The following is a 14,943-nucleotide window of genomic DNA, read 5'->3' as shown; positions in this document are numbered from 1 at the left end:
TTGCTAATTATTTCAAAATGGTAAATTTAAAAACGATATTATAAAAGTGTAAGCCGAGCACTTTCATTTGATACCAAACTCGACCATACTTTCTTGCAAATAAAATGACCAGAATAGCAAGACACCTCACAAACAGCTTTTTGGCCTTCTAAGCTCTTCTATACTTCGTTTTTTTAGGATTAGAAATTTGGTAAACAATCTTGATGTGTCTTTTAATTGAAAAACACATTTTAAAAATAAGTTACGGTAAATATGTAACAATTATGAATCTAATACGATCTTTTATAGTCTTCTGCTTTCATAAGTAATAGTTATTGATTTTTAAAAAGTGTTTTTCAATTAAAAGACACATCAAGATTGTTTACCAAATTTCTAATCCTAAAAAAAACGAAGTATAGCTCAATAACCCCTTGATCGAGCCTGCTCATAATTTAATGACTAAAATATAATGCCCTCGACTACACGTTTACCCAATTTCATTTAAATTAGAACGAATTTACTTAAGTTATTGTGTATCAAACTATCTTCTGACAGCTCAGCTTAAAAACATCGAAATGCCGGGACGTGCCGCTAGCCAGCCGCGTGTTCAAAGTTGAATGTAAGAACTTCGCTTCGCTTCGCTTCGCTTCGCTCGCTCGTTCGATTATTAGATCTATAACCAGTCATTAAACCAGTCATTAAAAAATCATTATCAAAGAAATTACTCATGTAAGTGTCTAAATTATCTAAATTACTTTCAAAATTATAGGTGTCAAAATTGATAGTTTGCAATAGTATTTTTTTCTTGTATTAATAGTACAACCATCTTCGGGTCAATGGATCTTGACATTCTTGACTTAGCTTGTACAGTCCATGAGTTTAATTTCAGTACTACTGGATACATTAAAGGTCTGAAATATTAATGGGACCATTTTAGAATAAATAAGTCTGAACCACCTTATTGTCATAATTTTAAAGTCGTATACTTTTGGTAGTAAAATTGGACGTAGAACTTGTGTGTAGAAATTCGCTGTCACACGCGACTCCATACTTGAAGTCGCGCTAGTCACATGGAGTAGCGTACGACAACGCAAGTTATGCTAAGCGGTCTGGTTAAGCTTAATCGATAGACAACTGTCTGAAGGAGCCATCGATGCCGAAGAGTTCATCGTAGTTGGTCGGCCGACCCGGCCGGAGCGCCTCGTTGGCTTTCACTGACTCTTGCGCAGCGAACCAGTCGCGGTACTCTTCTAACTTCAGCCGCCATTGTTCTGGAATGAGCGAGATAGCGTTAGCATTGTACCCAGACTTGACCTTAAAGTAAAACAGTGGCAATATGTTTACCGCCGTCCGTGAAACAACAAAACATCTTTCTTTTCTTATAATAGCATGTCCGTCTGCTTATCTTCATTTCCGTGTCTCCGTACAGTACAGGTACATTAGGCCTAACCATTAATATTTGTGGACATAGGTTGATGCACTCACCATGTAGAACATCAATGCTGGGGCTTTTGCCGCCGTATTCAGTTGGCAGCATCTCCAGAGGGATGTGTTTGCTCAGCTCCTTCATGCCTTTGTGGACGTATATCTGTAATGTGACGGAATAAATATTTTAGAATAGAATAGAATAAGCCCTTGCTACACGGTCGCCGACAAGCCCCTCAGACCGCATGGCCTTGGTCTGGACGGACCGTGTAGACAGTTGTTTCCAACAAAATTTGACCAAAACTGATCAAGGACAGACCAAGGTCAGACGGTTAGAAGGCTTGTCGGCGACCGTGTAGCAAGGGCTATAGAATAGAAATAATTTTATTCGTGAGCACAAACACAAAATAGAAACAGATGTAACAGATAAAACACAGATATAACAAGAGATGACAAGAGATATAACAGAGAATAAAAGGATAAAGTGCCACGAAATGGTCTCATCTCAGCATGTTGCTGGCGACTTCCAGCGCTGATCTTCCGATGAGACCATCCGGTGAAACAATCACGACAGGTAACATGAATACAAAACAAAATTAATATATAACATACAAAAGACAAAGACAGCAAAAAGATAAAAATACATTACAATAAATTACTATGTACAATGTTGGGTCGAACCCGTCTTGGCCGTACATTACGCCTGACAGCTAGCGCCATGCGGCAGCTATGCAGACTAAACTAAAAACTAAATGAAGAAGACAGGTCGATTTCATGAGCAACATCAATATTTTATCAATCTCACAGATTTAACTACGTACAAACAGACAACTGATGGCAATTTCTAAAGTAATGTGCCATGGCAATGCAAAGGGAACGTAATCTAAGTGGTAAGTACAAGCAGAAACTACAGGCAGCTTGTATCGTGTAAGCAGGTTTCCTGGCTAAGTTGGTGGCTAAGCATGTACTGTTTAAGCTTCGTTTTAAAACTATAAATACTTTGCAGGTTCCTCATTGGTTTAAATGTAAATATAAAAAACTTGTAAGTAGATTTTAAGTTTTAAACCTACTTCTAATAACCGAAGATGAATAGTAGAATTGTTCGGAGCCTAGTACTTAATAGACCGCTTGAGTTTGGATTAATAAGTAATTATGATTCGTTTTGACGCGTCCAATTTTTTGGCAACAAGCAATCAATGAGTTTTTGCGCGAAATGTTGAGTCATGATTAGGTTAGGTTTGTTAAGTCTGTTATCTTCTGAACCTGTTATCAGTCAACATCATCATCTCTGAGGATTTACCAGGAAAATCAAAATTTCGTTATTTGTATCTCTGTCACTCTTGCATATTCAAGCGATAGAGAGGCAGATAACGACATTTCGTTTTATGATTTTCGCGGTCGACCCTCTGACCAAACGTCTTATCCAGGGATCTTTACAGTGAGCGACCGCATGCTGCCCGATGTCCATGCTCATCGGTTTCCTGCGACAATGCCCAATTTGTCAATTTACTCAATTGAGACTTTCTCAAAAGCTTGTAACTTGTAAATTACAAGTTGTAATACAAGTGGAAGTCCCTTTCTAACAAAAGCTGTGAATAAGTGACATCCGTTTGTATTACAAGATACAAGCATTTGAGAAACGGGCCCCTGCTCTGATATTTTCGCTATGTCAGCAGTTATGCAATCTGACGCAAGTCACCTACGCACATTTTGTTAATCATAAAATAAAATATTCTTACTCTTTTCCTAATTTTCTCTTTGAGGAAAGGTTTGATAAAGTTGACAAAGCGTTCAACTAATGACGATGTGTTGATGATGTGGACTTCTTTCAGCTTAACTGGATAGGCTTCCTGTAAACACGTAATTTATATATCATTATGAGCTACTTAGAAAAATATAACTTAAAACATATAGGAAAATGTTCCAATGTTTGAGAATGATTAACATGCATATTATTTATCCCCTTAAGAACATTTACTAGAGAGAGGGTGCCGATCTGCCGGTACATTCTGTACATGATTTTAATAATGAAGAACATCTTAATAACGCTAGGAGACCTAACTCAGAGACTTGGTCCCAGGTTCGTGGCATTTATTATGTAGGTACACGTCTCCAGGAACTCTAACCTTCTCCCAAGTGAGTTAAACGTCACCGATCATCACATTGACCTTACTAAATCTTCAACTTAATCTTACCTGGACACAAATCAAGAACTTCTTAATGACGCTAGGAGACAGCTTAGCTAAGAGACTAGGCCCGAACACCTTGGCATGTATGATGTACACGTCTCCAGCAACCCCAACCTTCTCTTCCGTGAGTCTGATGTCACCGATCATCACATTGACCTTACTAAATCTTCAACTTAATCTTACCTGGACACAAATCAAGAACTTCTTAATGACGCTAGGAGACAGCTTAGCTAAGAGACTAGGTCCGAGCACCGTGGCATCTATGATGTACACGTCTCCAGCAACCCCAACCTTCTCTTCCGTGAGTCTGACGTCACCGATCATCAAGGCCAGTTTCAACACGTCGGTGATCTGCTTCGAGTCGAGATTAGGATGGGTGCCTGGAATTATTTAAACGAGGAAGATTAACACTTTAAAGGTCGACAATCTTTTGAGAAGAGCCAAATGCAACAATAAGTTTAAAGAGCCGCAAATATCGTTTTCAGTTGTGTAAGAACTCTCAAGGGTAAATGGGTGATGTAAAGAGCCGCGATTGAACCTCAAAAGAGCCGCATTTGATCTTTACAACAACTACCTAGCTGGATTCTGTTGATAGATTTTCTCGTCTCTTAAATTGTTATCGAAATCTAAATACTATGTAAATAAAGGTTGAGAAATTACATATTTCAAATATATTTCCAGGCCGTGTCCGGGCTAATATATGTCGTGGCTAGATATTAACATAGTAAAACCATGGTAAAACCTAACCTAGTTAGGTTGGATAGGATATCACATCATGAAGTGATCAATAAAATTCTCAAATAGGATTTTATGAAATAATCAGAGAAAATCCTATAATCTGGCCACGACATATACACAAAAGTAGCATTTTTATATGCCTACCTCTGATTAATGTGACTCTTCTTCCATTCGGAGTGATCCCGGGCAGTGGCGGGCCTTGTCTGAAAAGATGTTTTTTTTTTCATATCGCTGTTGTTTTTAATTAAACATTAAAAATTAAATCTAGAATCGCTTAACTTAAACAAAACGTATTATTTTCAAAATATTCTCCTTTAGCTTCTTAAATTTATCAACAAAATGTCGCAGTAACAAAAATTCTCTACATATTTTTGGGCCATCATGTGTTTATCTTGGACGAATCTGAGTACATTTTTACATGCGAAGCCCCTCGGTAAATATTAGCGAAGTTGGCACACAATGACCAATGGCCTTGATCATAGGTCAACTCCGAAATTACCATCCAATAGTACCTAATACTTTTAATATACCCGTCAATTTGAAGTTAGCATTACTGCAGGGGTAAACGGGTAATGTCACTGTCAACCTTCTTGTCTAAATGCGTGATGTCAAACGTTCTAATCGCGACTGCAATGTGTCAACGAAAGTAAGGAATTTATCAAGGAAATTGACATCACCACCCGCGTCTAGCTACGTTACACAAGCAAGGCTGCTGCAGTCGCCATTTGAATGTAACCTTAAGTGCAAAATATCATGGTCTTGCCAGCGTGATAATAAAGGTATCATGACCCCGGTTGTCACTTTTTGGACGGATACTAAGATAATTAGGTACATTATTTTTGTATACGCAACGCACATTTTGCAAAATGCCAATATTTTTTTATCTACCTCTTTTCATTTAGCAAATATCAAACATTTTAAAAAGGTAGGTAAGTAATGATTACCCGCATGTTACGTCCGTTGATTAACATTTGTTATGTTCCTTTTTTTAAGATAATGTATCGTAAACGTGAGCTGGTAGGATTGAGAAGTTTACCGTGGGGTTTTTCCTCTTAGTTGCCTTTGGTTCTTTTGGATTTCATCAGAATACTTACATTTTGGTCATGTATACATCCTTCAGAGCCGGCTTAGTGATGTCCCGCTCAGTGAAGAATTCAGGGCAAGCAGCTCTCATAGTGAAGTACATGTCCAGCTTACGCTTACACTTCTCCAGTGAATAGCTACTGCCGCGAAGAAAATTGAGCAGGCATTGGTAGTCTGGAAATATATAAAAATATGGTCATCAGGAGATAGTGTTACAATTAATAATCTTCCATTGTTTTTGCTTGCAACTGCTTGTTTTGGTGCCCTCTAAATAGAATAGAACTAAATACCTGAGAGTACACTAGAGTCGCCGCGCGGTCCTGTCTCTTCCATCATATCTCCTTTCAAAGTGAGTTTACTTAAAAGAGAAGACTTTTGACGGAAACTCAAAAACGAGTCTTCCGATCATGATCAAATAGTTTTCATTGTTAGCCTTTATTAAGTTGTAGTTTCATGATTTTTTTTTTCATAGTAAGTACCTCCCACTGTTTTAAAGTTAGCAAGGAGAGGGGAGAGTCACGTGTTTGGAGCATTATTTTATCTCCGGATGTGTTAGTCTGAATAAGTAATTTATAAACAGGTTAAATGCATAAATCTATTATTTGCTACATTCTAAATTCATATTTAAAAATTCAGAATGCATTAAGTCGTTTAAATTCAATTAATGTGATTGATTTTTAATTAGTTGTACACTTTGATCTATTAGGTAGCTGACAGGCTTACCACTATTTATTAGAATATAATATGTCAGTTTTAATTTGATTATATTCATAGATTTTTGTTAGGTTATAATTTATATATTTCTCTTCCAATCTTGTAGCTTTAGTCGGCATATTTTTGTACACCCATCTAAACCTACATACTTAGATACAATTATTAAATGAATTATTTTAGATTCGGAAAATTAAATCATAATATAATTATAGCTAGCACAAGTCTTCAAGTCTTCCTTCAGCTCACCCCTGATCTTCTATACTTATATATTGATGTACCTTACTCGAGTCAGCATGCAAGTGCAGCTGATTCTGAAGAAGCCCTATTGGCTGATGCCAATCGGTGCTGAGGGCCGCGTCCTTGTCACAAGTCTCCAAGTCTTTCTTTAGCTCTCCCTTTTATAAGACCGAGCTCCGGGTCGAAGACATGGCCGCCCAAGCACGCGAGGCCAAAGGCCGTTGTATACGTTGCATAATTATGATGATTTACCTTACCCCAGTCATCAGGCAAGTGCGGCTGCTTCTTCAGCCAATCCCTGATGAGGGCCGCGTCCCTGTCACAAGTCTCCAAATCTTCCTTCAGCTCTTCTCTGATCTTATTCCACATCTCGCCGGCTGGCTGCTCCAGGAGTTCTGACTTTAACTTCATGGTTACTGTAAATATAAATGTGAAGCTGCAAAACAATTAGCTGACCAAGGGCGGGTTTAAATTCAGCAAGCTTTACCCGCACCTTTTTCATTACTTACACAATTTGTAGCACAATGTTTAGATAAATACTTACCAACTTACTTCATGTACCTAAGATGGACTAATTACCTACCTAACCCTTATATTATACCTAAGAACTGATGTAAAAAGTAATGAAATAAATGCATTTGTATAATTTGTATTTGTATTTGTAAAACATATCAAAATAATTCATATTCTTATATTCGTATAAGTATGTACAAGCATTCGTACATTCGAGCATTATCCTTCATCATTAAGGTAAAAACTGATGTGATTTTTAATCCCAGAAAATACACGTACTGTAGATAATTAAGTATGTAATACATTTTAGAGAAGTGATTGTAGTAAGTGGATTATTTTATTATGTAGGTTTTCTAGGAGTAAGTTTTTATTAAATTACTTAAATATTATACTAAAATGAAGCAAAAGAGTGTTAATTTAATAATACAAAAATATTTAAGCAGGTTATGGTTATTACCTTTACCCAACAATACTTGATTTTTTACATATTAATTGCATATTTATAAACATAATACTATCACCAGATGAGCAGATATGTACATTCCTAAAACATCCGTATTTATAGGTTTTTTATAAATTGTAAACTTTGAAAGGCTCTTTTGAATATCTGTTGAGTTTTTGCGATTTTTTGTACAATTGATTTTGACTATGAAATGACCTCACAATCTTTATTGAACAACAACATAAGTAGGTATATATGTGCATATGTGTTTGAGTGAGACTTAGCATAAAAAGCAGAGTTCCGTACATCCCAAGATTAGTACTGGTAAGTATGTATAAGTGTTCACATTGGGGCCTGTTTACACATCGATTAGTGCTAATTAGGGTTTGCTCCCGGTACTGAGTTTGTATGGCGAGAACCGGGAATTCCCGGGAATTGCCGGTTCTCGCCATACAAACTCAGTACCGGGAGCAAACCCTAGTGCTAATTGCGAGTACAGTATTTTTTTAAAGAAGAAATATAATTCTTTAATTAAGTCTCCATCGCAGACCATACAACACGAGTAAAGCGTGCATGTCAAACAGAGGCCTCATGTAGGTGCGGCTAGGGTATGGTGTAACAAAGGTCAGGTGTTGCAAATCCTTCGGTTAACGAGTTCAAGTCAAATATTTGATTTCTTTATGGCCAAATAAATTTGCTTCGTAAAAAGTAAACGTACTAGTGCTCGACATGCTAATGCCCAATAGATGGCACCCTGCTGTCACCTCTATTGAAAATGACTTAAGTTTCAAGATGACATGTACTGGTATCGTGTCGAGCACCAGTACGTTTACCTTACCTACATAAATTCACTTTGTATAACGCGAAGTCCAATTTTCATTATTTATTTATAAAAATATAGAGTTTTAATAGTCAATGTACCAATTTTATATAACGTTGCTCTTTAGCACTGTGCACCTTATACAGTTTAGATAATTAAAGTCTATTTTTTATTCGGTAGACTAAAATGACATTTCATAGTATGAAATGACACATGATGTTCATACTATGAAATGTCATTTTAGGCTACCGAATAAAAAAATAGACTTTATCTATTTTGTTTATTTGTAAATAACACACTTGAACATTAGAGAAAATCAATAATTACTTTATTACAGGATAAAAACTCTTTATTACTATGTATTTTTAATTACTGGCCTTTAAAATAAATTGATTGTTTTCATTTAAGTTCAAACCCAAAAAAAGATAATGAAAATATGTTCAACTTTTCAAGTAATATAAAACACAATTAGGTATATTATGAACCAAAGTCGTTTTCGTTAAATATACATTTTCGAGCTCCATTTAACCATCTGGCGATATATCTCCATCATCATCATCCTCCTAGCGTTTGTCCCGTACTGTGACGGGGTCCGCTTTCCTACTTTTCTCCTTCCACTTCGCTCTATCCTGGACATCGGTTTTTGCCAACCCACAGGTGTTTAAATCTTTGGCGATGACATTACACCACCGCTGCCTTGGTTTGCCCCTCCTGTTCGGGCCAGGTAAGGCGAAGCTGGCCTGAGTGGACGCTCGGGTTGGGCGTGCAGCGGGGCGGGGCGTGCGGCGTGCATGTTAAACAAATACAAACGTATAGGAGCGGCCTTAGTACACGCTGCTCAAATTAGTTGTGAGCCCGACGCCACGCTGCACGCCCCGCCGAACGCTCCGCTTCGAGCGTCCACTCAGGCCTTACACTAAGGGCTCTGTTGCCTACGTATTCAGGCGGCCTTCTTTATCTACAAAGTTTAAAGTATCCCCTGTTGAGGAGCACACCATATCCTATAATAATATGACGGATTTCTGGCATATCCACATTTTGTCATTAAACGTCGGTGCAGAGTTAGCGTAGTCAGACTACAATAGTGGAGCCAATGTGATGTGGCAATGATATTGAGAACTTGCCGAGCGCATGCATGCATCCTAACAAGCCTTAATCGCTAATATACCTTTCCATACCGAAGAGACGTATGTCACGCTGAGACAATACGCAACGGAGGTTGATTCTGTTTTACAAATTGGATATGGTTTTCATTTCATTTTGATACGGCCTTGAATCGTGTTGTCAGGCTTCTCACGCGCCCCATAAATGCGAGAAAATAGTATTTTGTGCAACAGGTGTATAATATAATAAGGGATCTTAATAAAACCATTAAAACCTAACTATGTGTTTGTTGCACACAATATTTTTTATAAGAAAGCGGCAAACCCGCAAACTCCAATAATTATAATTAGTTAATCTCAATTTGAAAATGTGATTAATTTTGAAAACAAAAACTATTAACCTTTAACGAATATAACTATTACCTTTTAATAAAATACAATAGATTTATTCATAAGTTGTCTTATGATCCTAAAACAGTGCCATCGCGCCGCGTTGAATCAAATGAAGTTGATTTAGATACCAATGTCGATCATTTAATTGACAGATTGTAGTGCTGAAGTAGAAAAAAAAACTTATCATTGCATTTCGTCAGCACCAATTGTCGTGAGATTCGTGAGCCGCTAACATTGCTGGCGGCCAAGGTCAAGAAATCGAAATAAGATGAAAACCGTATCAACCTATTATAACAGAATCGGCCTCAGGAACATAAGTACACCTCTTTAGATTAATATGGGAGTAATGGCTTGCGTCACGGTCTGTGACGTTACGGAACATATACGCAGTTACAATGAACACTAGGGCCTTAATTTAAAGACGAGCGAAACGTCTGATGCGTCGTGCGTTTTAGTTTAATATAACTTTGATAATATACGAGTACAATCTTGCACGAATGAATATAGAAAATTATTAGACTAAAGGCGGACTGTATGTTACCTATACTAAGTAAATAGTGAAGTATATATATTAGTACTTACACAACCAACGATACAAGTGCGAATAATATAAATACGTAGTTAAGTAGTAAGGTATAGTGGGGACTTTGCAGGTTTACCGAGTTTGAGGTTCACTACAGCCTTGTCTATGTATTTGCATGTGAGCGCAAAGCTAACACAAGTGTGTGCGTCATAGATATGTATACAAATTTCCCCTTATTACAACGGACTAAAGTTCAAAATGTGAACACTGCTCCGACGTTGACTAAGCAAATAGATTGTGGCAGCAATTAACATCTTACCACAAATAGGATCTTTGAAAAAATGTACATTGAATCAACCTACAGTATGTAGAACTTAAATTTAGACTAAAATTACTTTATTCTATCGTACCACTTAGAAACTTAGAATTATGTTGTAAAACGTATAAGTAAGTTAATTATGGAGGTACCAAATTATGTAGTTTTCATAAAAAGGTACATTTCTTTATTAATAGGTACCTACTTAGTACATACATATTTTAAGACGGAAGTTTAACTTTTTGAATGATAAGATAATTTTAATGAATTTTAGGGCCCTGCCCTATTAAAATTCAGCTAATCTTTATACAAATATCAAAACGATGTGATACGAGCTAGGTAAACTTGTAGCACGTCGTTAAAAAAAACTATAAACTGAAAGCGTTTAATTCTACCTTGTTTGATTCATCCGTGTACCTGCATCAATGCCATTTGGTGATAGATGTGTTGAAGTTTAATTTTATGAACATTTAACTGGCCTGGACGACTGGTCTGGCCTAGTGGGTAGTGACCCTGCCTGTGAAGCCGCGGTCCTGGGTTCGAATCCCATTAAGGGCATTTATTTGTGTGATGAGCACAGATATTTGTTCCTGAGTCATGGTTGTTTTCTATGTATATATGTATTTGTATAATTATATATATCGTTGTCTGAGTACCCACAACACAAGCTTTCTTGAGCTTACCGTGGGGCTTAGTCAATTTGTGTAAAATGTCCTATAATATTTATTTATTTATTTATTTAACTACCCTATTGTGTTAAGGCGACTGGTTACCCCTGTTCAACCTTGACCATTACGTCAAACAAGTCAATAATTTTAATAAACACATAGTTACCATAGAGACAGATTGTCTGTGGAACAAGTTGTGGTGTGGGTGTTACTTGACAACTTGTTTCCACTTCTATTTTTTTTTAATGAATGAATGAATGAATGAAATCTTTTATTTCAGGCAACTTATCTTGCCCAATGCCCACATAAGCTACACGTATGCCAAATTTAATGCTTTCATTTGGAAGTTAGAGAAGTGAGCCTGACAATCAAGTTAGGTAATATTAATGTTTTAATTTCTATTTGTCTTGTATAAGTAAGTACCTACAAAATGAGTCAAAAACTTTCGAAATATCGGGTGTCTTTCCTGTGAAGTTGTACACATTATAAAAGTTAAAGGGGCCCACTGATTACCAGTCCGCCGGACGATATCGGCCTGTCAGTTGTTCGGAAATGTCAACTTTTTGTTCTAACTGACAGGCTGATATCGTCCGGCGGACTGTTAATCAGTGGGCCCCTTAACGATTTGGGTAAATTTTTGTAAAGTTTTCATGATACATACTTACAACTTTATTAAGAAGTAGTGGTTTAAACATACCGATAAGGATAAAGTAAGATTTGCTTTTAAAGTACCTATATTTTTTATGACGTTCACAAGAATGAATCAACCATTAATCATATTAGGTACTGTCAGTATAAGTTAGTATTGATTTTGTTTCTATGAACTTTTATAGCCAAAATTAAGACTGAATTAAAATTTTAATAAAACGGTACTTTAAATTTCCATAAAAAAGTGCAGTTTCCAATAAAAAAATTCCCACCTAGCGGGTTATTGGCTGTGAATGTGTTAAACCACTCACGCACTTGAACCCCGAGAATTCTCCCATATGTCTACAAACTGCACTATAACTGGTTCCCGACTTTAGCCTTGCATTTCATACCTTGCCTTGCATACAGTCCATAGGGCATTCAACCGAACTGCCCCTAGTACAAGGATGTAATAAAATTAATGACACAGGAAATATGATAGGGCCGTGTATTTTTATTCCCAACTGACAGAGAAAGAAAAATGTATTGTGGTATAAGTAATTAAGTAAATATAAGTAATTAGATAAATGAATAAATTAACTCCACTGCCTGTTATACTATGTCAATTACTTTAACTAAAGGGTTTATACTGTATCACCACGCATTAATAGCAATAACAGCTATTGAAAAAGCGGCCAAGTGCGAGTTGGACTCGCCCATGAAGGGTTCCGTATTTAGGGGATTTATGACGTATTAAAAAAAAACTACTTACTAGATCTCGTTCAACCCAATTTTCGGTGGAAGTTTGCATGTACATCATATATTTTTTTTAGTTTTATCATTATCTTATTTTAGAAGTTACAGGGGGGGACACACACATTTTACCACTTTGGAAGAGTCTCCCGCGCAAACTATTCAGTTTAGAAAAAAATGATATTAGAAACCTCAATATCATTTTTGAAGACCTATCCATGGATACCATATATATCCATATCCATAGATATATGGGTTTGATGAAAAAAATTTTTTTGAGTTTCAGTTCTAAATATGGGGAACCCCCAAAATTTATTGTTTTTTAGGGTTCCGTACCCAAAGGGTAAAAACGGGACCCTATTACTAAGACTCCGCTGTCCGTCCGTCCGTCCGTCCGTCCGTCTGTCACCAGGCTGTATCTCACGAACCGTGATAGCTAGACAGTTGAAATTTTCACAGATCATGTATTTCTGTTGCCGCTATAACAACAAATACTAAAAACAGAATAAAATAAAGATTTAAGTGGGGCTCCCATACAACAAACGTGATTTTTGACCGAAGTTAAGCAACGTCGGGCGGGGTCAGTACTTGGATGGGTGACCGTTTTTTTGCTTGTTTTGCTCTATTTTTTGTTGATGGTGCGGAACCCTCCGTGCGCGAGTCCGACTCGCACTTGGCCGGTTTTTTTATTTTTTTATATTTTTGTGTGAAAATCTTAATGCGGTTCACAGAATACATCTACTTACTAAGTTTCAACAGGATAGTTCTTATAGTTTCGGAAAAAAGTGGCTGTGACATACGGACGGACAGACAGACAGACATGACGAATCCATAATAGGGTTCCGTTTTTTGCCATTTGGCTACGGAACCCTAAAAACTATCATAGTCCTGATTTCCATTGTCTACTATAAAATAATTGCATAACAATATTATTTATTACACATACAAAAATAACGCTTAATAATAAAAGCTGGCCAAGTGCGTGTCGGACCATGCATTATAAAGGGTTTTCGTAGCCTACGTAAAACCTAATGGTAATAACAAATTTAATAAACAACAAAAAAATACAAAATATTTGTATCATTTAGATTATAAAATATGGATGAAATAGAGTTTATATAAGCTTCAATTCTTAATTTTTTATGATTGAAAAATTTGTCTAAAGTTTGTGCGTATTTCAGATCGAATATCTCTGAAAAGATTTACTGGAGACAAAATTTTCTTTAAAATCCATCTTCTAATTATTTAAGACATGTATGTAGATATATTCAGGATGTAGCAATAGGGTTAAATAAGTAATAACTTATATAAAAAAAATTGAACTAACTATTCATGTAATGGTATTATCTTTTTGAATAAAAATATAAAATTAATTATAAACTTACTTAGTTACGCTGGCTGGCACAAAATATCACAGACAATTAAGTACAAACTAGTTAGAAAAGGGCGTCCGACTGGCCGCCTTACCTAGAGATGACTGACCGATACACTGTACAGTACAGCTCTGCTATGGTTCTGCTATTGTACAATCGCCATCAGATATATCGGAGCGGCCAAGGTGTTCACAATATCTGAACAAGCACTCTAACGCCTTGACAATAGAGGCGTGATCAGATATTTGTGAGCACCTTGGCCGCTCCGATATTTCTGATGGCGACTGTACCGAACAAAATGACGCACTGCCATAAGTAAGCAGTCATCACCAAGTTCTCGGCCAGTGTAATGTGAGCTTCAGATCCCTAAGAACTATGCGTAATAGGAGATCAATAATTTATTGGTATGAGCAAGTAACTTGGCGAGTGGTAAGCGTATCTAGTGTTGGTAAAGATGAGTCTTTAGAATCATCAAACTATTGTTAGAATAGTCGTTACTTAAATAGACGGTCGGGTTTTTTTAAGGACTTGAGTTGTTTGAACAATTTTTTATAATAAAAACATATATAAACGTTAATTTTAAGTAAATTCAAGCCTCAAGCCAAGTCTTCACTGCTAAAATTTGGCAAAACCTCCATAAATGATCATATTTCTTTGATGATATGACTTTTATAACAATGTTTTTCTTTAAGATTATTTCACTGTTTAATCTAAATAAAGTTACAATCACGGGTATCTAATACTGTAAGCTAAGTCTAGATTAAACGTTCAAAATTGATAATAGTCTTTATTACAGAGCAGACGTAGGTATCTACTTTAGAACCATGTTTCGAAAATATTAAATTTATACACTTACAACTTTTAAGCGCTAAGTCTCTTAAGCGAGTCTACTTTTTCAAAAAATAAACTTACGAGGGGCGTTCAATATATAATGAGAATGAGATGCAAACTCTTTAAATATTAGGAAAGTAAATACTGGCCGGTAAAGCTAATCTACCTAGCTGATTGCCATGAAAAAAAAAACTAACTGTTTTTTGTTTAAAAAAA

General features: G+C 36.3%; 1 protein-coding gene across 1 annotated transcript; it reads right to left on the bottom strand.

Annotated features, from left to right (window-relative positions):
- Positions 1–1,028: 1,028 nt before the first annotated feature.
- Positions 1,029–14,012, bottom strand: LOC134656928 (alpha-tocopherol transfer protein-like). Its single transcript, XM_063512481.1, has 8 exons — positions 13,909–14,012; positions 6,623–6,781; positions 5,426–5,588; positions 4,476–4,534; positions 3,777–3,973; positions 3,144–3,254; positions 1,465–1,567; positions 1,029–1,250 (listed from the first exon to the last, which is right to left on the bottom strand). Exons 2-8 carry the CDS (start codon positions 6,774–6,776, stop codon positions 1,099–1,101), a joined length of 939 nt encoding a protein of 312 aa, XP_063368551.1. The 5' UTR covers positions 6,777–6,781; positions 13,909–14,012; the 3' UTR covers positions 1,029–1,098.
- Between the last annotated feature and the right edge of the window lie 931 nt (positions 14,013–14,943).

This window comes from Cydia amplana, chromosome 19 (genome assembly GCF_948474715.1).
Source record: "Cydia amplana chromosome 19, ilCydAmpl1.1, whole genome shotgun sequence".
Classification (NCBI taxonomy): domain Eukaryota; kingdom Metazoa; phylum Arthropoda; class Insecta; order Lepidoptera; family Tortricidae; genus Cydia; species Cydia amplana.
Note: the sequence above shows the minus strand (reverse complement) of the source record. Positions and strands in the feature narration are given on the sequence as shown.